At 45.5% G+C, this 26,805-nt stretch overlaps 1 protein-coding gene across 3 annotated transcripts; it reads right to left on the reverse strand.

Annotated features, from left to right (window-relative positions):
- Nucleotides 1-1,373: 1,373 nt before the first annotated feature.
- On the reverse strand, nucleotides 1,374-15,554 carry LOC111605418 (bromodomain adjacent to zinc finger domain protein 2B). Of its 3 annotated transcripts, none has more exons than XM_023323930.2 (16): nucleotides 15,355-15,554; nucleotides 15,017-15,274; nucleotides 13,687-14,171; nucleotides 12,494-13,233; nucleotides 11,184-12,432; nucleotides 10,857-11,129; nucleotides 10,356-10,712; nucleotides 10,205-10,270; nucleotides 10,083-10,127; nucleotides 9,376-9,417; nucleotides 5,195-9,313; nucleotides 3,354-3,475; nucleotides 2,559-3,023; nucleotides 1,866-2,487; nucleotides 1,686-1,807; nucleotides 1,374-1,621 (listed from the first exon to the last, which is right to left on the reverse strand). In XM_023323930.2, the coding sequence occupies exons 1-16, from the start codon at nucleotides 15,497-15,499 to the stop codon at nucleotides 1,465-1,467; spliced, it is 9,267 nt and encodes a 3,088-aa protein (XP_023179698.2). In that variant the 5' UTR covers nucleotides 15,500-15,554; the 3' UTR covers nucleotides 1,374-1,464. The 3 variants fall into 3 exon arrangements, with proteins under 3 accessions (XP_023179698.2, XP_023179695.2, XP_023179697.2); XM_023323927.2 differs by having other exon boundaries at nucleotides 3,354-3,910; XM_023323929.2 differs by lacking the exon at nucleotides 10,083-10,127 and having other exon boundaries at nucleotides 3,354-3,910.
- Between the last annotated feature and the right edge of the window lie 11,251 nt (nucleotides 15,555-26,805).

The following is a 26,805-nucleotide window of genomic DNA, read 5'->3' on the forward strand; positions in this document are numbered from 1 at the left end:
AAAATTCACATTATGTAAATATTCTCTCATATATATTTATGTATATATATATATAGATTGTGTATTTTGTGTATATTTAAGTTGACTTTGTGTGTTTCGAGAGATTATGTATATTTTGTTAAATATTTCATTTGTTTATTAATTTGTTTAAATTATTGTATTTACAGCTAAAAGTTGTGCTTTATGCAATTGATGCAGTTGCAGCTGCTTCCTAATATGCCACATTCATATTCAGTTTATATCGTCTCTAAGCTAAGCTGTAAAATTGCCTTAAATTTTCGTTTGTTTTTTATCATTTTTTTATTCATAAATATTTATGTGTGTGTGTGTGCTTCCTTTAATACTGTATACTATACGATTATGCGTTCTGCCAAAAACATTTGAATGTAAAAGCATAAATGTTGTGGTTGTTGTTTGTTATTTGTTGTTGTAATAAACAAATTTTTGTATTCATTTAATTAAATTTTGAATTCATTTACAAAATGCGGCCATCTACCTTTTGAGTATGTTATAGGTAAGTTTAGTTTTAGATTTAGGTTTTGGGTCACATTCATATATATATATATATATATATATATGTGTATATATATATATATAAATATAAAATACAATTGAATGCTTCACTATATATATATATATAAGTACAGATACAAATTAAAACTGTGATTTCTATCAAATCAAATACAAAGTAAACCATAAAGCATAGGGTTTATATTTATAGTAGGTAGGTATAGTTAGAATTACAGTTAAGAGTTACATGTTACAGTTACAGTTACAGTTACAGTTTAACTACTATCCGAACAACTAAATTAATCCAAATCAAAATATATTAACAAAGCAAAAGCAGCTTTGTGCGCAAATACTGTTCAAATGTTGCATAGACACACAAATGACTGTTCAGTTTAGTTTCAACAGCTTTTCTACCAATTAGTAGTTGTAGTCCAAAGTGCTGCTGCTGTTGCTGCCGCTGCTGCTGCTTGCAAAGTAACTAAATAGTTATACTCTCCTCCTCTCCATACACATTGAGTTTTTGTGAGTTTGTGGCTACAGATATATTCACAGATCGAAGATCTTTGCATGTAACTCAAACCTAGGACGTTGAATACTCTCTCTTTCTCTCTCACTTTCTGTCTCTACCTTTGTCTCTATATAGTATTTGTATGTATATTTGTTTTAATATAATGCGTAATAATACAAACGATCGCTACATACTTATGCTTAGCCCTCTACTACTTGTTCATCCTTTGTTATATACAAATTCTATAGCTAAACTGCCTTCTCCTACACTTGCCCCGATCTCTACCAGAATTGTGCTGTTGCCGTTGCTGCTGGCTGCATTGTCGTCGTCGTCGTTGTTGTTGTGGTGGCTATTGTTGCTGTTGTACTTCCAGTTGCTGCAGTTACATTTGCTGCTGCCGCTGCTGCTGCGGCTGCGGCTGGACTTAGCTGCGACACGTTAGGGTATCAGGAGTGCTTGTCGGTGAGCTCCGTCCAGCGCGACTCGAAGAACTTGCGCATGCCGTGACCCGCCTTGCCCACTGGCGAGTCATCCTCGTTAAACATTTCGCAGTTGTCAAATATTTGTCGCACATCCACGCAGAAGTCCTCACGGCACTTGTAGCTGAAACAAGATTTGATTTGATTTGATAAGCAAAATCAATTGATGATCGAACCGGTTAACTCACCTCAAATCCTGCAGTTTCTTCTTGATTGTGGACAGATCCATGGGCGTTTTGATGATCTTGCGATATGTGGGAAACTGTTTGGTGTTCACAGGCAGCAGGAACGGCCAGGAATCCTCATGCAGCTGTCGAAGGATACATCAATTAGCCAATTACCAAAAGCAACTAGGTCATTTGCCTTACCTCCATTTCGCCCAGTAGCGTCTTACAGACAGCCAGCTCCTTGATCAGCTTCTTGGTGGCATGCTTCTCCTTCTTCTCTTGCTTCAGCTTCTCCTTGGCCTCTTGAATGGCGTGTATGTTAATCGGTGGCGGCGACATTTGCGTCCCAGCGCTCGGTGGCGTCGGTGTGCATGTTCGCGGCGACGGCATAGCCAACAGCGGTTGCTGCTGCTGCGGCGGCGATTGACAGGCAACGTTCAGCAGCGACGTGGGCGAGGACTGCATTAAGACAGGTGCCGCCACATTTGCCGTCGGTGGCTGCAGCGGCGCTGACAGCGTCGGCGGCGGTGGCGTTGGCGCTGGCACAGGCGTCGAAGTAGGCGTCGGCGTCAACGTGGGCGTCGGTGTTCGTGTGGGTGTCACAGCTCGCGGCGACATGGCCACAAACTGTATTCCCTGTGCCTGCGGCGTCGGCACCACGCCAAAGTTATTCGGTGCCGCATAGCCAGACGCAAAGGAAGCACTCTCCTCCAGCTGCGTCCCACCATTGTTGTTGCCGACGTGCGCCTGGAAACGGCTGGCATCGATTGAGTTGTTGTGATGGTGCTCATCGTAAGTGGCGGAAGCAATCGAATGTGCCGGACTGCAAAGACGAGAATGAAGTCAAAATTGAGTCCAATATGAAATACATTTGAATTGGAAAAGGTTGCTCACCTAAGCGGCGCTGGCAAGGATGTCATGGACTCATCATGCGACGAGTTCAGCGACTGCTGAGAGCTGTGCAGCTGCAACTGTTGCTGCTGCTGTTGTTGTTGCTGCTGATGCGGATCGATGGAGCAGAGCTGCTCCATGCTGCCAGCTGATGCAAGCAGTTGCTGTTTGTCGCTGCCTCGTCGCTTGGCTGCGGTGCTGGCATCGCGATCCCGTCGCGATTTGCTGCTGCTGCCGCCGCTGCTGGCGGCGCTGCGCTTCTTCGGAGGCGGAGCGCGTGTGATGCAGCCATGGCAATACCACTTGCCTCGCGGCACCTTCAGCAGTGGCGGAATGTAGCAGTCGGCGTGATAGGCACGCGGGCACAGATCACAGTAGATCATCTTGCCAACGGGCGACGGGCGATGGCCGCCACAGACGATGCACTTGCGCTCGTTGGTCGCCTTGTTGACGCACTCGTAGCAATACCTGTAAATCAGGAGAGTCTCGTTAGTTGCAAATGGCTAAAAAATTTGATAGCAGGTGAATTAGGGGGCGGAACGCGGCACAGTTCGTGGCGTAGGCGGGCGGGCTGATTTGGTTTGATTTGGTGGTACGAAACAAAAGTAAACAAAATTCAAAACAATGCGACAAATGTGTGTGAGCGAGAGAGAGAGAGAGGATGAACAAATGTATGACCGAATGATAAATGGTTCGATTTGGTTTGATTAGGTTAGACTTGAGTTGGTTCGATTTGGTTTGATTTGATTTGGCTTAGCTCGGTTTGGTTTGATTTGGTTTGGTTGGCTTTATACTCACCAGTCGCCATCGGGTATGTTGTCCATTTTGGGCTTGAAGCAGTAGGTGTGGTAGCCCTTGTCGCAGCCATCGCACAGCAGCAGCTTGTCCTCATTCTCGCCTGAGGTGCAGAACTGGCAATTCTGTAAGGAGTTTGAATATTTGCAAGAGTTTGTAGTAGTGCCTGAACGTCGTCCTTGTCGTCGTTTCCGTTTGCCGTTCGAATGCGAGTTTGAATAGTCACTGTCCGAGTTCGAGTTCGAGTCAGAGTTTGAGTTCGAGGTGGAATTGTTGTGGTCGCAACCATTTTGCGCCAGAGCTTTCAAATTTATTTTAATGGTCATCGATGCAGTTTTAGTCGCTGGCGGCGTTTCCTTAACATTTTCCGTTTGCTTTGATTTGCTCTGCGCTGCTTTAGTCGATTGCTTCTTCTCCTTGTCCTTTTCTTTCTTGGACTGTTTTGGTTTCGATGTGGCTTGATCCTGTTGTTGTTGTTGCTGCTTCTTCTTTGGTGTTGCCTGCTTTTTGGCGTTACTTTTCTTCTTGTTGGACTTGTTGTTCTTTGCGGGCATTGCATACTTTTGTACGCAGTCATTTGTTGGTTCACGTCAAGTTCGAGTTGGAGAGTTGCGTTCGGAGTTCGAGTTCGTTCGAGTCACAGTTTGAAGGAAATGTTGCGTTCGTTTCAGCGGGCAAACGGGTAAACGGATAACGGTAGCGGGTATGGCAACAAAAGCATTCGATTGTGAAACAAATGGCGTGTGTTTATATATGTATGTTTGAGTGTGTATGCGTGTATGAGTGTATGTTGTTGTGGATTGGAATGTGTGTTTGTATGTATGTATGGGAGAGTGTGTGTGTGTGTGAGTATGAAAGCGTTAAATTCGTTTTTTGATTTTTGAACAAGAGAACACCATTGAACACCACAAACAACAAACAAGTCAAACATTCAGCGAAAGTGTTAAGAAAGAAACAGAACAAACAATAAAAACATCGAATTAATTTCAAGGCAGTCAATAATTTTGTTCAATTAAGGACGAAGGGGTTGCAAAGGAAATAGAACTCTACAAAACGCTACGAAACTCTACAAAATAGCATGCGACACAAGAAAATTCCAAGTGTGACCCAGAAAGAGATAAGGAAAAACTAGTTGGGAATTGCAACAGATTTTGAATTGCCTGGCAATGATATAGGAGTATGACTATATAATATGGGACCTTATAAATTTGTTTAAATATCATTTAATCATTTTCTGAAATATATATAAATATATATAAATATATATAAATATATATATGTATTTATATATATTTATATATATAAATTTTGAAAAATACTTCTCAACCTGTGTCAATTTCTATATAAAACTTTCCTTAAATAGATTTTTTTATCTTTAAATTTTTCACAATTTTGGTAATACCACAAAACTGGAATTACCTGTTTTTACACATGGAAAATATAATATTTCTAAATTTTTATATTCGATTGTGCTTATTATGCATATATTTCTCTTATTTAGCTCTTGGGTCACATGGATCCTACAGAAACTATTTACGATTAAAAGAAAAAGCTGGTGAAAATGGTTAGTGCACATGTCATGTGTGTGTGTATGTGTGTAGGTGTGAGTAGGTGTGTGTGTGTGTGGTTGTGATGGTTATGGGGTATTTAGTGTTAAGTACTGGGATGTGCGTATATGTACATTTAGTATATATGAATGCCAAAAACTAAATGGAGTATGGAAGGGGGTTCAAGTGGGGGGATTGCGGGTTCTTTTGGTGGATTGCAATGGGGTGCCAAGCTAAGAGGTAAGCAAATGCCAAAAACAAAATAAAGAGAAAGGAACAAGATGAAAGGACACTTACCGCCTTCATGATGCTCTTGTCCCATGCCACGCAGGACTCCAGCACATAGAGAGCCATGGCTAGTTGGGCGGTGGTGTGGGAGCGGGCGACAGCATCGCGCCATTGCACCAAGCCCTTGGGTATATTCTCCACCTTCTCGTCCTTGTCGCTGTCGCAGTTGCTCGCTGGCGATGCGGCGCCAGAGCAGGGTTCGATGCTTCCAGCTGCTACTGCTGCTCCTGCTGCTGCTGCTGCAGCCGTTGCAGCTGTCTCGCAGGATGTGGATGCCAGGCTGGTGCTGGGGGCAGCTGCCGCGGCAGCCGCTGCCAGCGCCATGGCACGCTCATTGAAGGCGGAGGCATTGAGGCTATTGCCGGGCTGTTGGCTCTGCTGCTGTTGCTGCTGGGCCATCAGTTGCTGCTGCTGCTGCTGCTGCATCTGCAGCAGATAGGCGGCCGCCGAGGCAGAGTTTTGCGTCTGCGTCGAGGTATGTTGATTCTGTGCAATAACAGCCAGGTGGGCATCGCCGGTCTGGGAGCCAAGCGGAGGTTTTAGATAGCGTCGCTCGATGTTCGCTTCCAGATCAATGATACGCTCCCTGATCATGGGTATGATGCTAACAAAGTCCGCCTCGGTCAAGTCTTCCTGCTCGGCCAGATTCAGATCGTTGTCGCTGCGCGTGGGCAACTGCCAGTTCTTCAGCTGCATCGAGGCGCTGGCAATTTTATCCTCGAGTGACTCAAGCTGCTCCAACAGCGCCAGCTCCACTCGCCTGGCTACCTTGGGGTTCCAGTCGGCGGGCCGATCCGGCAGCATATACTCCACCAGCTCAGCCTGGGCCTCGTTCAGCTTCAGCTGATAATTGATGCCCAACGGCTGCTCAAGTCCAAGGAAACGCGTTAGATTCTCCTGCAGCTCACGCTCCCGCAATCCCGACGGATTCAATGTCTTCAAGAGCTGGCGCAGCTTCTGCTCATCGTCCAGCTGCCACCAGCCATAACGCTGCCTGCGTGGCACATAGACACCGTGCACCTTCTCCGGGAACCCGGCCAGCTTCACCTGCTCCAACAGCCGGTGCTCGTCCGGCGTCATCGAGAGCGGCAGCGGAATGTCGATCGGTATATAGGTCTGCACGCTGCTCAGCGACATGTTCGCTATGTTGTGATAATATGCCTGGGACAAGGCCTCGTCCAGACGCAGCTCAATCTTGGGCTTTAGTTCGGTAGCTTCGCCGCTCCCGCCGCCTGTGTCCGGTGCGGCATCAGCGCGCAAACGAAAAAACGATTCCGACTCAGACTCGGATTTGGACAACTTCATTAGCTGCTGCTGCTGCTGCTGCTGCTGCTGCTGCTGCTCCTCATCGGTTGTCTGGCAACGATGAGGAGACGCCAGACCGTTTTTTGACACCGTTAACTTGGCCTGTTCGTACTCGTCCAGCTTGGCCTGCATCTGCTTCTCGTCCAGACCCGACAGCGTAAAGATGCACTCCTGACTGAACTTGGTCGGATCCACCTTGCACTCCTCCATGGGTATGCTATAGTATTGCATATTGTTGATCAGATCCCACGGATGCCCCTGCAGCTGCAGCTGCGCACTGCAGTTCTGGTAGCTGGCATAGCTAAGCTGCAGATCTGTGGCCACCACGCCGCCCTCCTCCGCCGGCAGCTCGCTGATCAGCGGCACCTCGCGCTTCACAATCGAGAACCATCGGGGCGTGGTGTCTTCGCCAACCTGCGTGGTCGACACAATGATGCAGTCATCCTCCTTCTTCAAGTCCTCCTGACTAACTGCCTCCATTTTTTCACAGCTGCCGTTGCTATTGTTGTTATTGTTATTGTTGTTGTTGTTGTTGTTGCTGAGCGTTGGTATCAGACCCGGAATGGTGGGTATTTTGATCTCGGCCTCGAAGTCCGTCTTTGTGGAGATGACCGTCGGCGGCGGTCCCATTAGCTCCATCTCCGACTTGACCTTAATCTCGGGCCTCGTCACAATCGGCTCAACGGGCTTTGCTATGGAGGGCAGCATATCGTCATCGTCGTCGCCCAGATCCACAATCTCCGGCTCCACTTTGTTAATCTCCGTCACGTCATCATCGTCATCGTCGTCGTCGTCGACTACGTGCTCCGCCTGATGATTCGATTGCTGTGCCTTGTCCCTGTCCACTTCCGCTAGTTCATCAACCTCCATGGGCTCTGCTGCAGCTGCTGTTGCTGCTGCTGTTGCTGGTGGCGCATCTGTTGTATCTTCGGCCGTTTCTTCGGGCAGAGCTCCACCATCGACTGCCACCTGTTCCGTTACTTTGGCTGTCTGATCGTCTGGCTTTTGCTGCTTCTGCTGTTGCTCGTCCATGGCCTCCAGTGCCTCGTGATAGTCGCAAATGTCATTCTGAGCCGACTCTAGGGCTTCGATGAATATGCCGCCAGCCTTTGGCAGCTTCCAGTAGCGCCGCCAGAAACGATCCTGGCCAAAGCAAGCGGCTCGTAGCTGATTGGTGCTCTTCTCCAGCGCCTCCTTGCAGTTGAGCGAAGCGCGCACAATCTTGTCCAGCTTCTTTTGTAGCTCATCAGCACTAAGGCGATTGTCTTCGTCCTCCTCCACATTGGTTATCTCCGAGTCCAAGTCGGAGAGGTCGTCCTCAATGATGCTCACATCGTGGCTCTGCGCGTGCCCATCCTCATTGATGGAGTTGCGAGCGCCGCTCTTCTTTGCCTGCAGCAGGGCCGTCATCCCACCGTCCGCCACCGCCACTCCGGCTCCTGCTGTGCCGCCATTTTGTTGGTACTCCTCCAACTTGGCTAGCTGCTTCGAAGGGCTCACATCGGCTATGGAGACAGCGGGCTGAGGCGCCACAGAATCAGTGCTTGTTGCAATTGGCAGTGCTGCATCGCCATCCAATTCCATGGGCTGTGGTTGTTGTTCCGTCTCCGGCGTCTGTAGTTGTTGTTGCTCCTGCTTTTCCTTCTCCTCCTCCGTTTTATCCTCGCTGTTGCAGTCGGCGCCTGCAGCAATTGCCTCAGTTGCAGTCGGAGTTGCAGCGGCAGTTCCATCGGCCGACAACTCGGCCGTTGCCAGTTTGTTGGCTTCCGCCTCCGCCTCGGCCTCCGCCTGCTTAGCGAGACGTTCGCGTTCACGCTCCGCATCGAGCTTCTGTTGAGCCAGCAACGCTTGCATGGCCGCCTCGCGCTCCGCCTGCGCCTTCTCGTAGGCCTCGATGCGTGCCTTGCGCTGGTGCAGTGCCTTGTACTTGCGCACCTTCATGTCAGTCATGTACTTCTCCTTGCGCATTTGGGCGCAGGTCTCTAGGCTGCCATCGATCTGCCGCAGAACAGCCTTGTTCATCAGCAGGTCGTTGCACAGGTGTGCCAGCATCTGCGCCTTGCGCGTCGGATTGAGCGCCACGAAGGGACGATCCTTGAGCGCATGCGACAGCTTCCAGGTGTCGTTCTCGTGCAGTAGCTTGTAGTACTCATGATTCTTGGCCGAGTGCGTGGCCGTATCTGCATCCACCTGGTGATGATCAGGCACACGTCGTTCACGCTCTCTGTCCACAGTGATACCATGCATCTGTCGTATCTCTCCGGTGGCCGTGGCGTACAGATAGATGCGCAGAATTTCGGATACATTCGAATTGGTTATGTCCGCGTTGCGCAGCGACTGGCCCAGCAGTGTGGTATGGCGTCCGGGATTGGGCACGCCCGGATCCTCGATGGCACAGACCAGCAAATGCGTCATCACCGACAACAGCTCCTCCTCGGCATCTGCGTTGCTGTCACTGATGAGCGCATCGTGTAGATTCTGCAGCGATGGCAGCGACTCCATGTCAAAGCCCAGCGTCTCGCCAAAGTTGTGCAAGAACTCAAAGACCATCAGCAAATCGGCCATCGCCTGTCCAGGCAGCCGATTGCCAGCGATGCGCTCCAGATCCGGCACAGACAGCTCCTGCGGCAACTCCGAATCCTCATTCGGTTTGCGTATTAGCTGCAGTATCTCTGCATCTCGCTTACGCTCAGCCATGCGCCGCTCGCGCAGTATCAGCCGATCCAGCACCAGCTGGTGCTTCTTCTTCTCGCGCTCCTCGAACTTGCGCCGTAGCTCCAGCATGCGAATCAAATTCATGTGCTGGCGACGACGTTCACGTTCCTAACAATTTGAAATGGAATGTTAAATGCTTGAAAAGTGAAAGTGAACAGCGAATCAATTACCATTTCGGCAGCTAGCAGCAGCTCCTTTTGCTTCTGGAGTTCCTGTTTGGGAAAGAGACAAATTAAGTAAGTAATGCGAACGAAAATTTGAGTTTATTCAAGTTCAAATGGAAACTAATCGAAGCGCTTTAGGCAGAAAACAAAAACTAATACAAAAGATACGGAAATGAGTTGCAACTAAAGGGTATTTGTGACTATTCGTATAATATCTAATGAGATATAATTATAAAAGAAATAAAGAGGAGTTTAAACAAAGTAAATAAACAAATTTGACTTCTGAGCAAAGACTACAAATAGAGTTTAAACAGCTGATAGATAACAAAAGTAAGTTTATGATCTGACAATTCGATTAAATCAAAACTGATTTTGATATCACACTTTGCATTAATTGACTTAACAAGAACTACATATATAACTATTAGATATACCCAATTATCTCGCACAACTATCATTAATGTCAAATGTTATCTAATTTAGTCAATTCAATTAGCTTATAGTCGAATAGAAAGTGTAAATAAAACTTGAACTCAAACAACATAAGCAACTTTAACTTAAACGCATTCTAATCAGATTCGAATTTAGTTAAAATAGGATCAGATAGCATTATAATTCGCATCGAGGATAAACGTAAGCACAGAGTATGTGAAAAAAGGAGCACAGGATACGCAGATAGTAACAAATATGTTCAATAGTTGTTGTTGTTGTACCTGTTCCTTAGCTAGAATTGCTTCCTGACGTCGCTTCTCTTTCTCCTAAATATTACAAAGAAAATGCGAATTTAAAAAGAACTACGTATGGACTCCAGCACATTGACTGAACAGTAACTGACCTGCTGCTTCTTGAGCAACTCCTCCTGTTTAAGGCGATCCAGTTCCTCTTGACGTTTCTTGCGCTCCTGCAAATTTAATTGACATTAGTAATTATTTGATTAATTATTTATAATTAAGCATTGATTGGCTTCAATCTGCCTCTCGACTCACCTCAATGGCCTGCTGGTTCTTGAGCTCCTTCTCTTTGCGCTGCTGCTCCAGCTTGGCATTCTTCTCCTGTCGCGCCTTCTCCTTGTTGCGTGCCAGCTCCTCCTTCTGTTGCTTCTTGGCGTCGCGTATTGCCTGCTGCTGCTTGGCGATCTCAATGCGCTGCTCCACGTTCAGCGTCTGGCGCGTGAACACTTTCAGATCCTCCAACCGCTTGGCCACATCCTCATCCGTCATGCGTATGTACTCGCCATCATTGGCATAAGGCGCCGGCGCAGGCTGCAGGAACGAGCCGACAATCGCACGCGCCGAGAAGCTAAAGTTTTCACGCGTCAAATTCGATGGCTGCTGATCCAAGAGCTGCACCGAGGCAAAGACAGAAGAGAGTGGGAATATGTGTTAATCAAGTCTTAGCTCCTTTTTCATTTAGAGAATGGTGTCCTTGTAAAAGTGTACGAGTGTGTTTCACGTATTACAAATTACAAATGCGCCCTACAAACTCACAGCAAACACTTGGCCAATGGTCTTCAGGGGCAGGGTGCTGCCCGGTGCATAGTAGGTGACCTCGCCTCGGATCTGTCCCTGCTTAGTTAAGCCACGTATGACTGTCTCTCGCTTCCAGCCGACCTCCAATGGCACACGCAGCTCCGCCACGTTCAATATGTTGGCATCCTCGCTCTCCGACTCCGACATGCCGCTCTCAGCGGCAACACTCTCTGAGTCAGTCGATGTTTCCATGTGTGCATTCGCCTCGCTCAGCGCCAAGCGTATCTTCTCCTGCAAAAGATCGAACAGTTAATTGAAATTCTAACCAGAGATACGTTATCTTACAATGTCTGCGCCTTGCTGGAGCAGCTGCTGTGTAGCTAGCATGGGCTTCAGTCCCACGGCGCGCGATTGCGCCAGCAACGAGGCCACCGTGTTCTTCTTGGGCTTAGAAACGCCGCGACCCAAATTGCGCGGTCGTCCCTCCTTATAAGTCGATGAGCCCGATCCGGAACCGGAGCTCGACGTGCCCGAGGCGACGGGCAAGCTGCTCTGTGCTGGCGAGGGCGATGCACCTCCTGCCCCGATGCCGCTGCCAGAGATAGAACCACCGGGCATGCCACCAGTGCCACCCAAGGCGGCTGTTATGGAGCTCAGGCTTTGCAAGCTGTTCGAGCCATTGCCCCCACTGGCCTGCCCTGCTTGATAATCGCTGGCCAGATTACCCAAGGCCGAAGCAGCCGTTGAAGAGGAGGCAGCAGATGACGAGCCTCCTGTAGAGTTCACATTGTTGCCGCTGCTCTTATCCGAGGGCTTCATGGACAGATTCAGTGGAGCATCGAAGTCGTCTATGGTAATGGGATTGGAGGCGGACCCAATGGCACCGCTGGCAGGCATACCACTCGACTTGAGGCTAAGATTGACGCCAGAAGCGAGCGCTGGATCTCCGGTCAAGTCGTGCAGCTCCTTACCGCATCCCTTGCTGGACAGATTGTATGCGCCGTTGGAGGTGATGGTCGGGGGCAACTTGATCACTTCCACGCGATCGCTGGACGCATTTTGGTTGTGACTATGGCTCTGGCTGTGACCCGCTGTGGAGCCACCAGCTGTGCTGGTCACCGTCGACGATGACGATGCGGCCGACACAACTGCCTTAGAGACGCTACTCAACTGCTCCATGGGAGTCATGCCGAGACCCATGGGCATGCCGGCCGCGCCCAACATGCCGTGCAGATGCTGCTGCTGTTGCGCCGCCGCTGCCATTGCCGCGTACTCCATTTCGAGTCTGGCACGCTTTGCCGGACTGAGCCCTGGAAATGCAAGCAGAGAGGAAATTGCATTTGTTGTGCTTTCTAAGTCCTTCTGTTGCTGTTGTTGTTGTTGTGTAAGGTGTTGCTGTTGTTGTTGTTGTTCTGCTTGGTGTTGTTGTTTCTGTGTGGCTTGTTGTTGCTGTTGTTCTGTTTCAGATATGGTCTTCTTGCGACCGCGTGAAGTACTACCAGGAATCTTGGGGCCCACGATGGACGACGTGTACTTAATGATCTCCGTATCCGGCGGCAGTCTCACGCCCAGCAGCGAAGGATGCTCGCTGCTGCTGCAAGACAAATGACATTAATGCAAATTAAGATTTATTCACTTTATTCACTCCCGCTTACCTGCTCATCATGGCCGCATTGCTCATATAGTCCTTGACCTTGCCTGCACTGCTACCGGCCATCGTTGTGCTGGGCACCTGCTGCTGCTGCTGCTGCTGGGACGAATGAGCTGACGAGGTTACCGTGGCGCTGGCACCGGTGCTGGCTGCAAACGCATTCATGGCCGCCTGCATGCTCTGCTGTGGCGTCATGCCGAGTGCTCCGAATTGTGACAGCGAGTTGAGCGCATTCAGCGACGGATTGTTCTTATCGCGATCCCGATCCTTGCCAGAGCTGCCCATGCCGCTGCCTGACATGCTGCCATGCGGCGACATTGCCAAGCCCGGGTGCATGCTGCCCAACGAGGCGCCGCCACTCGAGCTGGAGCTGACATTGGTGGAAGCTTTGCTGCTGGACATGATGCCACCACCACTGCCACCTCCCCCGCTGCTGCTGCCAGCGCCGAGGCTCATGGCCAGATTAGACAAGCCGTGGGCATGCAAAGACGAGCTGCCGCCGCCACCCCCAACAGCTCCGCCGCTAGACTTCTTGCCGGAGGAACTATTGGAGCTGCCGCCACTGCCCAAGCCCGACATGCCACCCACTCCAGAGCCAGAAGCGGCCGCTGCAACGGCCTGCATAGCCAACAGCTCCTTGTGCAGGGTGACCGGATCGTACGCGGATCCGGGATTGCTTGCAATACTGCTTCCGCTGCCGCTGCTGGTCATCGTCGACGGCTTCCCATATGCGCTGGCAGTACTCTACAATATTTCAAAGAATTATATTATAGACAACTAAATAAGGAATTGACCCTAACTATAAATTGATCTGTGATTTGGTATCTTTATGACAAACAACGAAATCTCCGTCCCTTCTAGAATCTCTTAGAAATCATGTTATAAATATTGGGAAAAAAAACAAATACTTATAAAATCTTTTTCTAATCAAAAAGCTAATATTAAGTTCATTTTATCACTTTGTATATAGAACATCCGAATATTGAATTTCAAGAAGATTTTATAATGGAGGGGTAAGTATCTATCGATAATCATATATATAAATCCACATATGTAAAAAGCTATATATCTAGATCTCAATAATGAACAGTCGGTAATAACGTCTTATTTGATCTCCACTTCACTTTCCTCCTTTGACTCTCTACGCTTCACAATTCACTCTCCAATTTCCATTCATCACTCTCCGCTGCCACCCACCTTGTAGCCACCGTGACCGGCGCTGCTTGTTGATATCGAGGAGCTGCTCCCAGAGGTCGACATGCTGGTGCCTGGCAATCCAAAGCCGTGCATGCTGGCCAGCGCTGCAGCTGGGTTGTTGGCAGCTGCTGCGGCTGCTGCTGCCGCTGCAGCATTCAAACTGTTGGCCAGATTTTGTTGCTGCTGCTGTTGTTGCTGTGCCTGCTGCTGTTGCTGCTGAGCGGCACGCTTTTCCTTACGCGATTTGTTCGACTTGCTGCTAGAACCGCTGCCACCGCCAGTGCCGCCACCGCCGCCACCACCGACGCCGACCATGCCGGAACCGCTGCCTGCACCCCCACTGGAGCCAGTGCCGCCGCCACCCATTGCCATGGCCGCGGGCCCAAAGGCAGCGGCCAGATCGGGATGAGGAAATGGCGAAAGACCTGATGCCTGCAGACGACTAAAATAATCCTGCGCGGCCAACTGAGCCATAGACCACCAACCTGTAAGCAAAACAAATCATTAAAATTTATAAACATATTTTCACAATATTGAATAAAATTACAAATAAAAAATATAATTAAATATATATCTAAAATATTTAGTTAAATTTGTATATAACAAGATACAAAATACAAAATACGTGAAGTTTAACTTAAATTTTAAATTTCAATTATTTACTTATATTGAAAAAAAAATAAAAAACAATACATTAACAAGCTAAGTAAATGTTTTTTTTTTAATAATTTGTTCAACTTTGTTCTACTACTACAGAAATGTTGTATACAATTTTTGTCAGCATTTTGTCAAACTAATTCAAACAAAAATAATTAATATGCTTGACCATTCATCACGTCAGGACCTTTAACTATTGAAAGTCGCAGCCGACAAGCGTAAAGCTATAAATAGACAGCGAATTTATTCTAGGAGCGTTTTCTTCAAATGAATCGCGCTCAGAAGACGAGACACTTGCTGTTTCCGCTCCATAGGTATTTGATATATATAGAAAAGTTCACACACTGCTCTCTCTCTCTTTCTGTTCTCTCTTCTTCGTTCTCTTTAGTTAAGCATCTAATATTTTCGCTTGACTTCGACAGGATTTGAACCGGCGCCTTTCTACTCCTTTCTCTATGCCAATTCGATCCAATTCCAACGTCTCGCTTTCATTTGTTAAACAACATTTTAGCGGACAGCGCCAACACAGCTGCTGCTTTGCGTGCATCAAAGTGGCAGCTTTTACTCTTCTTTTTTCTTTCTTCGACACAGTACGTACTTCGTATTGCGCTTTGGTCTCGATTTTCGTATGCTAATTAATGTGGACGAGTGTCGATGCCGACATTTTACTCACTTGCTGGATGCAGACCCGCTAGGCTGGCTGCCTGCGAGGCCGCGACGGCCATTGTGTTCTGATGATGGTGGGCGCCTGCAGCTGCCGCTGCTGCTGCAGCCATCGATGAATAACGGTCGTTGGCAGCGGCTGCAGCTGCACCCGCAGCATTTGGCAGCAAGCCCAAGCCGGCGGCAGCGGCTGCATTGAACTGCGAGTTGAAGAGCGGATTTGAAGCAGCTGCGGCTGCTGCACCAGTTGGATCGCGACCCCAATAGGCTGCAGGTAAGAAAAGCAACAAACAACATATGGAAAATATTGAACCATGTATCAAAAAGTTTTATATTTTGTATACGTACCAAACAGCGATGCCGCATCTAATAGTCCGGTGGGATCATGGGGACCACCAGCCCCTGCGCCACCACCCGCACCGGAGCCTTTGCCGCCGTGATTGTTTGAGTTTTTGCCATCGTTGCCGCTGCCATCGCCGGCATTTTTGTTCATGTTAAAGTGCAAAGTTTTTGTTGATTGTTTTTGTATCTCTTGTTTTTGTTATTATTTTTGTTATTGTTGTGCTTGTTATTGTCTGCAAATAAATAGAATAGAGAGAATAGACAACAAATAGTTAGCATATCAGTGAAATTACAGTTATAGCATTTGAACTCTCTTCAACTCTCGCTTAATACGCCGCTCTCAATCTTGCTTTCGCTCTCAATGCTGGCAACGCTACGGTAGCGGCGACTATGCGAACGTTAAACGCAAAGAGGAAACACGAGAAACATGAAAAGCAAAACAAAACTACAAAAAAAACTACACATACAACTTCCATACACAAAACGAACGGAAACGGGCAGCGCTCGCGCTGTTGCTATAGTTGTGTGCTTGAGAGCAACGTGAGAGAACATAAGAACAGAACGGCGTCTCTGTGCGGCTTACTTACTCACTCACTCACCACTACACCTGCATTCAGGAGCAAACAGAAACAGAGCGAATTAGCGGCGTCGCGCAGCGCGCAACTCACACAGCGTAGCAAAAAAAATGCGGCGAACTCAAATAAACGAATAAATTGCATTTTATATTAAATGAAAATCGATCTAATTCAATTTTCGGACTTTATTAAACTATGCAACTCCTTAAACACAAGTATTTTGATTATTCCTTAATACACAACGAACATACTATACATATACACAAAGCCTCTAGCCCTACAGGCGCATACATAAGCCACTGTGGCGAGCGATGCATACACAAGGCGAAAAAGAAAATGCCGTTCGATATACTTTAAGCAGTTTTTAGCTGAGTACATTTTGTAGCTGTATTTTTTGTTTTTGTTTTACATATGTTTGAATTCTCTTTATACATTTCATTCATAAAGTTTTGCCTGCATTTGCATTTCACACATTCTGCATATAAGTGCCGCCTCTGCCGACGACGTCACCGCACTGCCGACGCCGCTGACTAAGCGTTGACTGAGACACAAATAGTCTGACGGCCTTTTGGATAAAGAAAATAAATGCAAATAAAAGATGCATCTACAGATGCTTACTTGAAAAACGGCACACAGAATGCATTTGGCTTACTTTCTTATGCATTTCACATATTTTTTATATTTTTCACCGTATTTTGTATATTTAATCTACAATTGAGATAATTTACGGACAAGCGGTGGCGAAAAGCAAACCAAATATCTGTGGGATAACGTCGCGACTGAGAGCGACAATAGTGAGAAAACAAAAACGCGCACAGCTCGTTACAAGTGGAATTGAAACATGAGAGCCATGTCGTGTCATGGCACGAGTGTGAGAGGCAATGAATGGACCGAAGCCAACGTCAACGCTGGCGTTGACGACGACGTCGACTGCGACGTCAACGGCAAAGGCAACGCGTTTTCACAGTGGTTGATAATTACACATTTTTTGTTTTTTTTTTGTGTTGCGAAAAAGAAAATGCATAATTTTATGAATTAATCATTTTAATGAGCATACGTTTAGCAACCCACAGTGCCACAATAAAGGTGGAGCTCATTTTTGCTCCTCTTGCTTTTTAATAACAGTTATTGCGCTTTCTGCTGTCACGCATCAACCGACAGATGTGTCTGCTTATCACTCACAAAGTGAGCGGAGGATGAAGAGAGTGCGTTTGTGCATGTGCTTATGCTCGTGTATGTATGTATGAATGTGCGTGTGCGTGTGTAGGTAAAGGAGTTGAGGGAATTTTAACTAACAAATAGTAAGACGCAATCCAGAGTAACAAATGCACGCATACAACAAACAATATTGCAAGTAAATAACTGTGTTCTTTCGTCTGTTACTTCTGCTGTTGCTTTTGTTTCTGCTGTTTTGTGCCTTTTCTTATACTTCGGTTAAAGTTTTATGACGGCAACAGCACTGTTGGACCTCTGCTCGGGTCAAAGCGTCGTCAACGGCAACGGCAGCAAAAAAAGTTTTATTTGTATTCGGGTGTGTGTGTGTGTGAGGGTGTGAGCTGAGCAAGCGCGCGCCAACAACAACAATAGAAACAACAGCAAAGCGTTGGCAATATGATTCGAGCATTTATCGTTGACGCTGTCACCGCCGACAACGTCAACCGCGACGCCGACGGCGACGTCGACGCGCTGCCAATGAAAAGGTGCGCGGAGCGTGCGTATGGGAATGGGGGAGGGAACATCCGAAGCGACTGCTGTGCTGTTGTTTTTTTTTTTCATTTCATTTTTTTTGCGCAAACTTGACGTGTATATATATATTTTTTGACCACAGCAAATGACTGACGATGCCGCTGACTCTCTCGACTCCACTGACTGAGTGACTGACTGCGCGACCGACAGACCGCACGACCATTTCTGCCCTGCTGTCGTTTCAATATTTGTGACTGACAGTACAAATGTGAAATTCTTTTTATTTTGCTCCGACCGACGTCGCTGCTGGCGTCACTGCCCGCCGATACTCACTCTGCTACCCTCATTCCCTTTCCCAATCCCTTTGCTAACTCACACGAGTTTTTCTTACTTGTTGTTGCTGTTGTAGATTCTTTTTGTGCTCTTGATTATCTCTAGCTCAATTGGCAGCCGTCAGTCGCTTTTTAAGCGTGTATGTGTGTACAAGTAAGTGAGCGTGTATGTATGTGTGCTTTTTTGTGTATCTTTGCCAAATGCCGCCGATTTTGTGTTTTATGTATATACAACGACAACAACAACCAGAACTCATCGCCGCAGCTGTCTACTATAATAATTTTGTTGATTTCCTATTAAATATGCTGATATAATAAATTCGCTCCCATGCAAATGCTTGCCCCCATTAATACTCAATCGAATTAAAAGAATTTTCTAAACATAATCACAAGCACACACTCCTTAACAAGAATTGCAAGTTTGCATAAATGGATTTATTTAATTAAAATGTTTCTTTTAATATACTTTGTTTTGCATGTGCATGCAAATTGTGGGTTAACGTCATAGACTCGGTGTTCGTGAAATGAAACAATTTGAGTGCAACGTGCAGACGTAACATTCACGTACATACATATGCATATGTATGTATATGTAAGGCAGGCGAGCTTTGAGTGAGTATGAGTGCATGAATGACTGAACGGGCGACAGTATGTGTGCGTGTGGGTCGCTTTGATTATTGGCTACTCTCGTCCCTTTTGGCGCGTTTCAATTCCAACCGTGGCGCTTTCGGTACAAGCACACATGCCTAAATACACACATTTTTATTTATTTATGTTCACTTGTCCGCGCATTCGCTGATCATCTTTGACTCAACATACAGTCAAACACGCTCACACTAACACATAACCATGTATGTATATACATACCTATGTATGTATGTATGCATTTGTAATTTTGCTGGCATTCTTGGGGCGGGGATTTAGATTTAGGTACACGTCGTTGTTGTTCTTGCTGCTGTTGCTGCTGTTGCTGCTGCTGCCTACCATGCGTCGCGTCGCGCCTTCATTTGATTGTTGGCGGCTTTATAACGCTCCGACAATTTTCAGTTCACTTTGACTTCGCCTTTTCTCATTACTCACGTCGACTCTTGCTGAGAGCGACTGGAGTAGAGAGGGCTTATACCTCTTGTTCGCATGCTTGTTGGTTGCTGCTACTTCTTGTGCTTCTTCTCCTTCGGTGCGAGGTTATTGACTCAGCAACGAGCAACAGACAGAGACGCACACAGTATAAGAGAACTTGCCGTTGCCGTCACCGTCATCGCGATCTTCATTTGTTCACTCGTTTGGTCTTCTGTTTTATGCCCCACTTCTGCACCGTTTGTATCCAGACTGCAACTGCGACGACTGCAGCAACAAGTACACCACAGCAATAACATAAAACAGCTTTGCCCTCTTTCAATTTTGTATGTATGTCTATGTGCCATTCCCACCATCCATCTTCTCTCTTTCACTTTACGTAGTTTAGCCAACATTCGATATTTCAAACATATTCAAAATTTGATTAACACAATAAACAAATTAAGATCTGAAATATTTAATTGTCGCCTTTCACATTTTCCTAAATGGATTCAAATACATTTGAATCCATTTAAGATTCGCTGTAGTTGTGAAATGCATGCAGATCAATGAAAGTGGATTAAACATTCAACAATTTCTGCAACAGTGAAATTTGCCTAATGTGGACAAATATAAAAGCAAATTCCATATTCATTGATTTATATTAAAGTTTTATTATTTGTCATATTTTCTTTACTATATTTGACACATTTTAAGTTGAACTTAAAAGTAAAACTGAAATTATATTCGATTTCTTCTCTACTTTTATTTACTGTACTCTAACGGGTACTAATTTTGCTGTGGCTTTCGTACCGCACACAAGCAGAGTGGAAGAGAGAACGACGGGGCGGGAAAGGAACAGAAGTCCTGCAAACAGAACCGAAATAAAATAAAATGGATTTCAGTACAGCTGGAATACCAAGCAAGTAAGTGGAACATTAAAGGGGTCGGAGTCGGAGACGGCAATGGACGCGGGGGCGGGGGCGAGGGCGTAGAAGATGTTAGCTCGTCCACTTGTTTTTTGGTGTTGTACACATTATTATCAAGGATATCGCTAACCAGTTGGTGGTTGGGGGTGTTGGGTCTGTCGGCTGTGCGCGCTCAAGGAAATTGTGTAAAAAAAGGCCACACAGAGACCCACACAGACACCCAAACATACACATTGACACCCACACACACGCACAACACAGACACTTGCACAAACATACATAAAATGTAAACTCTGAACCGAAACGGGATGGTTGAGCCGAGCTAAGGATAGGTGGAATAAGAGAGGGTACACGGAACGGGGCAGCTCAGCCGGGACAATGGGTCGGGTCAGAGTCAGACCAAGTCCCAGCCAGAGCCATGGGCTGTCGCACAGTTTGGCGTGGCTTGGCTAAAGCGAGCGAGCATACAGGAAACGAGCGCGCAAGGACACACGTTGCGTGGGTGGCAGAGCACAAAAGGGGAGGAGTAGGTGGCGTGAGTGCGGCAAAGGAGTGGAAGTTGGCAGTAACGAACCCAAACCGAACGAAGGCAACGGCAAAACTAAAATTGAAAATGGCAACGACGCCATCCCCGAAAGGGGAAAAGGCAACGGCAAAAGCAAAAGCAACGGTGACAGTGACAGCAGAGACGCTGGCAGCGCTAGTAATAACAATAACAACAGCAACAACAAACAAATGAATTTATGCAGCCAACAGCAGCAGCTAGCTGCTAGCAGCAGCAGTAGCAGCAGCTTGCAGTTGTTGTAGTTGTAGTTGGGTATTTATGTAACGGTGAAATAGTTGTTGTATTTGTGCATGTTGTTTTTGTTGTTGTTATCGCTGCTGCAACCAGGAGGTGGAATGCATGGGAAAGACGACTCGAAGTGGAACGGGCGCCCGCGCACACGACCCGATAAATTAGAGTGAGAGAGTGAACAGATGAGCAGACGAAACAGGCAAACAAATGGAAGAGAGAATGAGCAATGCAGCATCGGCAAGAGAGCGGAATGGCGGGAAGGCATTGACGTATTTGCCATTTGCAACGGACCAAAGCCGCTGCTGCCTTCGCTGTCGCCTGCCGATGCCTCTGCAACTGCTGCTGCCCACTCAAAACTCAAAGCGAGCTTCGGGCTATAGCAACAACAAGCAGGCTAGAGAACAGACGTCGCACGCAGTGCAAGTAGCACAGCACCAGGCAAGCAGGCATGCAGGCAGGCAGCATCTGTCCCAGGTCTGACAGCAGTTGGAGCAAGTGCACAAATACAAACATAAACATACACACATACATGCATACAAATGCATGAAGCGGCATGGCAAAGAGGAGGCTTGCGAAATAAACGCGGTTAGGGGTTAGGATATGTAGATGTGTATGTGTGAGTGTGTGTTAGTATGTGCGTCGGGCGGCTTTGTGGCTATATAGAATTCACCCAAATGTGCTCAGTGGCTACTGCCCCTGTCATTGTTGTTATCCAGCAATAACAACAACAAAGAGCTTTGATAAAGAGAGAGAAAGAGCAGGCAGCGGAATTGCGGAACTAGGAACAGGGAACAGAGGCGTTAGGATCGAACATGTTGCATTTTAGATTATCTCACAGCTCAGCTAATCACAATTAACCAATTTTGGAAGCGCCTAAGGCACAACATCAATCAAATCGGAATGCCTCCACATCCAACAGATTGACATCAATCATTTCCACAGCTCTATGGAAGTGTTTAAGTGCTTAGATCATGTAGCTTGATTCAGCTCGTCCTGCTCAATGTTAAATGTTAAAAACTCCTTGACTAATTATAACGACTGTACCAGAAAAGCCAATAGAGAGACAGCGAGAGAGAGAGAGTGAGAGGGTGAGAGTAGCAGCCTCTCATCTACTTCAATTCCCTCTTCCTCATCCTCTTTGGTTTCTTGTCTGTGAGTGGAAAAGCTTTTAAATGATGCGGTGATTTCATTAGGCAACAAATACAATTAAAATGCTTGTTGCACGTAATCTAATATGTAATATGTATGTGCACACAGACAGATAGACAAACAGAAAGGCACAGAGAGAAAGAGAGGAGAAGTAGAGAGAGAGAGGGACAGAACTCTGCTATTTAATTAATGCTTAAATCGGATTATTCAACAAAAGGATAAAGCACAATACGCCACAAGCAACAAACGTGAGAACAGAAACAAAGTATATTTATAGCTCGAGAATCGTTTTCGCATTTAAACGCATTAACTCCCATAAAAGTCTCAAATAACTGTTTACAAACACATTAAAATAAACATCAATTTGTATTGAACATTTTCATACAATTTATGGCAGAATATTTATGAAAGTTGCAATTTGATTTTGTAATTATATTTCATTTACAAAGATTGCAGATTAAGCGGGCGTATAGACTAAACCTCTTACTTTATATACTAGTCTTTCTTTCCATCTATGTCTCTCTCTCTCTCCTTCCATCTCTCCATCTTATTCTTCATCTCACTGCCTCTCTCAATCTCTCTCTCTCTCTAGCTATTTCTCTCTCAATCTCACTTCATATATTTCTCTCTCTTTTTATTCGTACCTGCATTTTCTGCTTCAACTTTTTTCTCCTTCGCTCTATCCCTTTCTCTATATATCCAATTCTATATCCAAATTTACTCTTAATCTCCATATTTCTCTCTCTTTCTCTTCCTCTGTCTGCATCCCCTCTCTTCTTCACTCTCTCTCTCACTGTCTTACTCTCTTTGGCTTCTTCTATTTCCACGCCCTCTCTACCTCTCTAACTCCCTTGCTCCTCTCGCTTGTATTTCTCTCAATCTCACTCTCCATCTGCCTCTCTATCTCTGTCTCTCCATCTCTATCAGCCACTCTCTCTATATTTTCATCTTCCTCGCTCTGTATATTTGACTCTCATTCTATCTATTTCTCTATCACTGTCCTTCATAGTCACACTCTTTCACTTTATCCGCCTCTCCCTCGCATTCTCTCCTTCTTTGATGTTACTCACCACAACAAACTTTGATCCGTCTTATTCTTTTTTCCAATTGGGATGTTTCATAGCTCTTCCACTTGTTGTTGTTGCTGTTATTGTTGCTGTTGCTGTTGCTGTTGCTGTTGATGTTGTTGATTTGTAATCCAAATTTTCATATTTAAATAATTAATTTTGTCGTTCTTCTTCTTCTGCCCGTCGTTGTTTTCGTTATTTCAGTTTTGTTTTTGCTCACTCACTCACTCACTCACTCACTTGCCGGGAATACTTTGAAATGATTTCATTTTGAATATTTGTCGGCTCTTTGGGTCTGTTAACACTCACACATACACTCACAGAGATATCGTACACGTAGACACGATCGACGGTTGTTCACAGTAATTGTAAAAAATGATTAGTGGACTTTGAGAGGCTAAAAAGAGAAAAAGAGAGAAGAAAGGGGGAATACCCATGAGGTCAGATAAATTAGATTGAACTTTTAAGCTTTGCTATAAGAGAAATTTATAATCGTTTTTTTTTTCGACGATGAATCCATATGTGATGATTAATTATATATCTTAAACTATGTTGTGCATACTAAAACTAAAGGGTATCTTAAGCTCTGTCAGCCAGAACTCGTTCAGTTAAGCAGATTATTGTGACAGCCTATTGCGGTTTGTATTTGTTGGCCAACGCTTGACACTTCAAATCAAAGCACCACAGAACAGACACAGATAAGTGTACATGTATCCGTACATACATATATATACACATACGTTAGTAAATACACATACATACATGTATGTATTTGTATTTATTTTGTAGTTGACTCATTTAACTCAAAGTAAATGCGAAAATTTCCAATAACTAAAGAGTATTTGTATGTGGTGAGAGGGAGAGGTAGAGAAAGACAGAGTGGAGATTGCTTTGAGTAAAGACACAGTGGGCTCAAGAAAGATCCAGTAGCAGCTCATCCTGGGTGTCAATAAGGTATCAGAACTTTTTCAATGTAAATTATTCGTAATAATCTTTATCAGGCGATAATATATATTCGAGTATATAGTTCGTATAAACACATGCATGCTTTTGTATCTACATATGTTCCGAGTTGCCTACATATTGAACAGACACAGGCTAAATCTCAAGTCGAAAAGTGAGTCGGGTGCGGCTGACTACATTATACTCGTTCACGGTCCAAAAGCAGGTTGAGTGACGCCCTAATGGGCGGACGATATAATTTAATAGTCTATGTGTGGAGGAGGTCGCTCCGTCTGAAAAATTTAGCGATTTCACCTCTGGAATAATTACTTTCCCCTCTCGAACCATTTTAAATGTCACGATAATTACTTTTCTCGTCTTGCTACACTTGGGTATTATTTAAAATATAACAAATTTGTGGCAAACACCAGTCCCAATGTCACACCGCTCTTCTTAATACATGTTCCGGTCTTCAATATTCCCAGTTTCAATGGCAGAACACCAAATCAATGGCGAAGTGGACTAACGGACAGACAGACGGAAGGGCAGCACCAACCCAATATACTCGTTTCATATTGTGAACGAACAGCGCAGCCGACAGCTCACTGGTTCTCAATTAAATGAAATGCAGTTCAACTTATGGAACGAAGAAGAAGAACGAGAAACGAATAGAAGCGAAGCAGATGATGAGGAGAACGGAAGAAGGCGAGAGACAGCAATCAGACAGTGAGTGGGCAATTAACGGTTTAACTGTTTGTGCTAGTTCTGCAAAGCATCAAAATCGCAATCAAGCCATTGGAAAAGTAAATATGTCACACGGCAAACACCTTCGTTGCGCAGCTGATAACAAACTAACCTAACCTAACTATTCACACGTAATCATAGTAATTGTGTGGGTAACTAGTGATAAGCCCTAAACAATGTTCGTTGTAATATAGGCGTAATATTATTTCATTAATATGTTATGATTGAGGTTTTTAATATTATATTCTAGATGTATAATGGGACAATGGATATATATTTATTTGTTCATATAAATATTGTTATTTATGTTTGTATAATATATGTATATGGCATTGCATTAAATTTGAAAGAAATAATGTGAGAAACGCTCTCTTCTATTTATAATTTATCCCTGACTCGGCATAAGCTTATCCATTGGAAGCTGGAAATACTCCATTGAAAGGCGATCAAATGTCTGCTGATATTATGTTGTTTTTGTTGTGTGTGGAAAGAGGCGCAGCAAATGTGCAATTTTTGCTTAGAGCTGCGTGAAAGATTCAAATTCAATGCAGATGCATCAGATGCGCGAGTGTGTATATGTGAAAAGCAATGGATGTTTGTAGTTTCATGTATGTGTATGTGTGTGCATTGCGAGGGTGACTGGCGTGAAACGGCATGGAAACGGAAAAAAGGGCCCAAACCAAATAAATGACTAAAATTAAACAAGAAAACAAAATCATGATGAATGCCTCAAAAATGTGAGTTCAATTTAAAGGGATGATGGCGGTGATAATGCGAAGCTGTGTGCAATGGACAGAGAAGACTGTGAGAGAGACAGAGCGCGCAAAAAGGTAAAACGAACGAAACTAGAGGCCGACACTGGAACTGCAACAACAGCACGAAATGACGAATTCACAAAAACATACACACTCACACACACACATGAAACGACGGTAACGACCACAATAAAACCAACGAAATAAATTAAACAATATGAAAAAGAAACACTGCACAGCGGCGTACACCCAAAACGAGCTGGAATTGAGCTGGGCAAGAGGAATGAAAGGCAAAAGGCAGGGGGAGACGCGAGCAATCAGCGAGGAACGAGACAAACCGCCACCAACAGCACCAGCAGCAGCAGAGGCAACGACGTTGGCGGCGGCATCACAAAACTTGAACGACAATATGACAAACAGACAGACAAAACACAGACGGCAACTTTTTATGTACAAACAGTGCGAAAGACTGACAGACGGAAAAAACAAACGGACAACAGAAAATCCAACTAAATATCGAAATCACAAATCCGCAACTGAGCTGCGTTATAATAAAAGCAACGACAACAACAAGGCGAACGAGTGAATTGTACGGCGCTGAGCCAAATTGAGTTTTGTTGAGTGGAATGAGTTATGGAATAGCGCAAACTTAACTCGCCAACAAATCGGTCAGTTAACAAAACCAATAAAGTGCAGTTGTATTCTAAAGCGAATGCATATGGAAACTCACAATAGTATCCACGCACTTTTCTATTATTGAAGCATATGTGTGTACATATGTGTAGGTATTTATATTTGTGTACAGCATAAATACTGCTTGATTTGCACAGCGGAGCTAAGCGATCGTCGTAAGGCAACGGGAGACGACCATCCAAGGGGCGTTCAGTAGAAAACAAAAAGCGCAAAGCATATCCAAGCTAACAACAGCAACAACAACAGTGAACATCCATAGCCACAGCGACTGCGGCTATGGCAGCGACGTTGGCAGCGCTGCGGGTCGTGTCATGCACACATTTTGTATATATATACACACACTACAAACATATACAGGCATACACAAAACAGAAAACAGGCGGCCAGGCCGGGCTGGGCAAGCAGCACCAACAACAATAACAAAAGCAGCTAGCCAAGCAACAAGAAGAAGAATAAGAACAACAACAATAACAACCACGACAGCGAGACATAAAATAAATGAGCGACGCTGCCGCGCAAACATGTCTCCAATGATGTAGTTGTTGTTGTCGTCGGTTGGCCTGTTCGCTCGGCCATTCGTTCATTGCGCCGCTGCTTCAATTTCGTTTTTCTTAACGTTTCTTCGCCGTAATTATTGATACATGAAAAAAATACCGAAAACGCCGACGCCGAAGTTGACGCAATAAATCCTATTGGAGCTGCAATAGCTGTACGTATGTATGCATATTTGTTT

Source organism: Drosophila hydei, unplaced genomic scaffold (assembly GCF_003285905.1).
Source record: "Drosophila hydei strain 15085-1641.00,03,60 unplaced genomic scaffold, DhydRS2 tig00000060-arrow-pilon, whole genome shotgun sequence".
NCBI lineage: Eukaryota > Metazoa > Arthropoda > Insecta > Diptera > Drosophilidae > Drosophila > Drosophila hydei.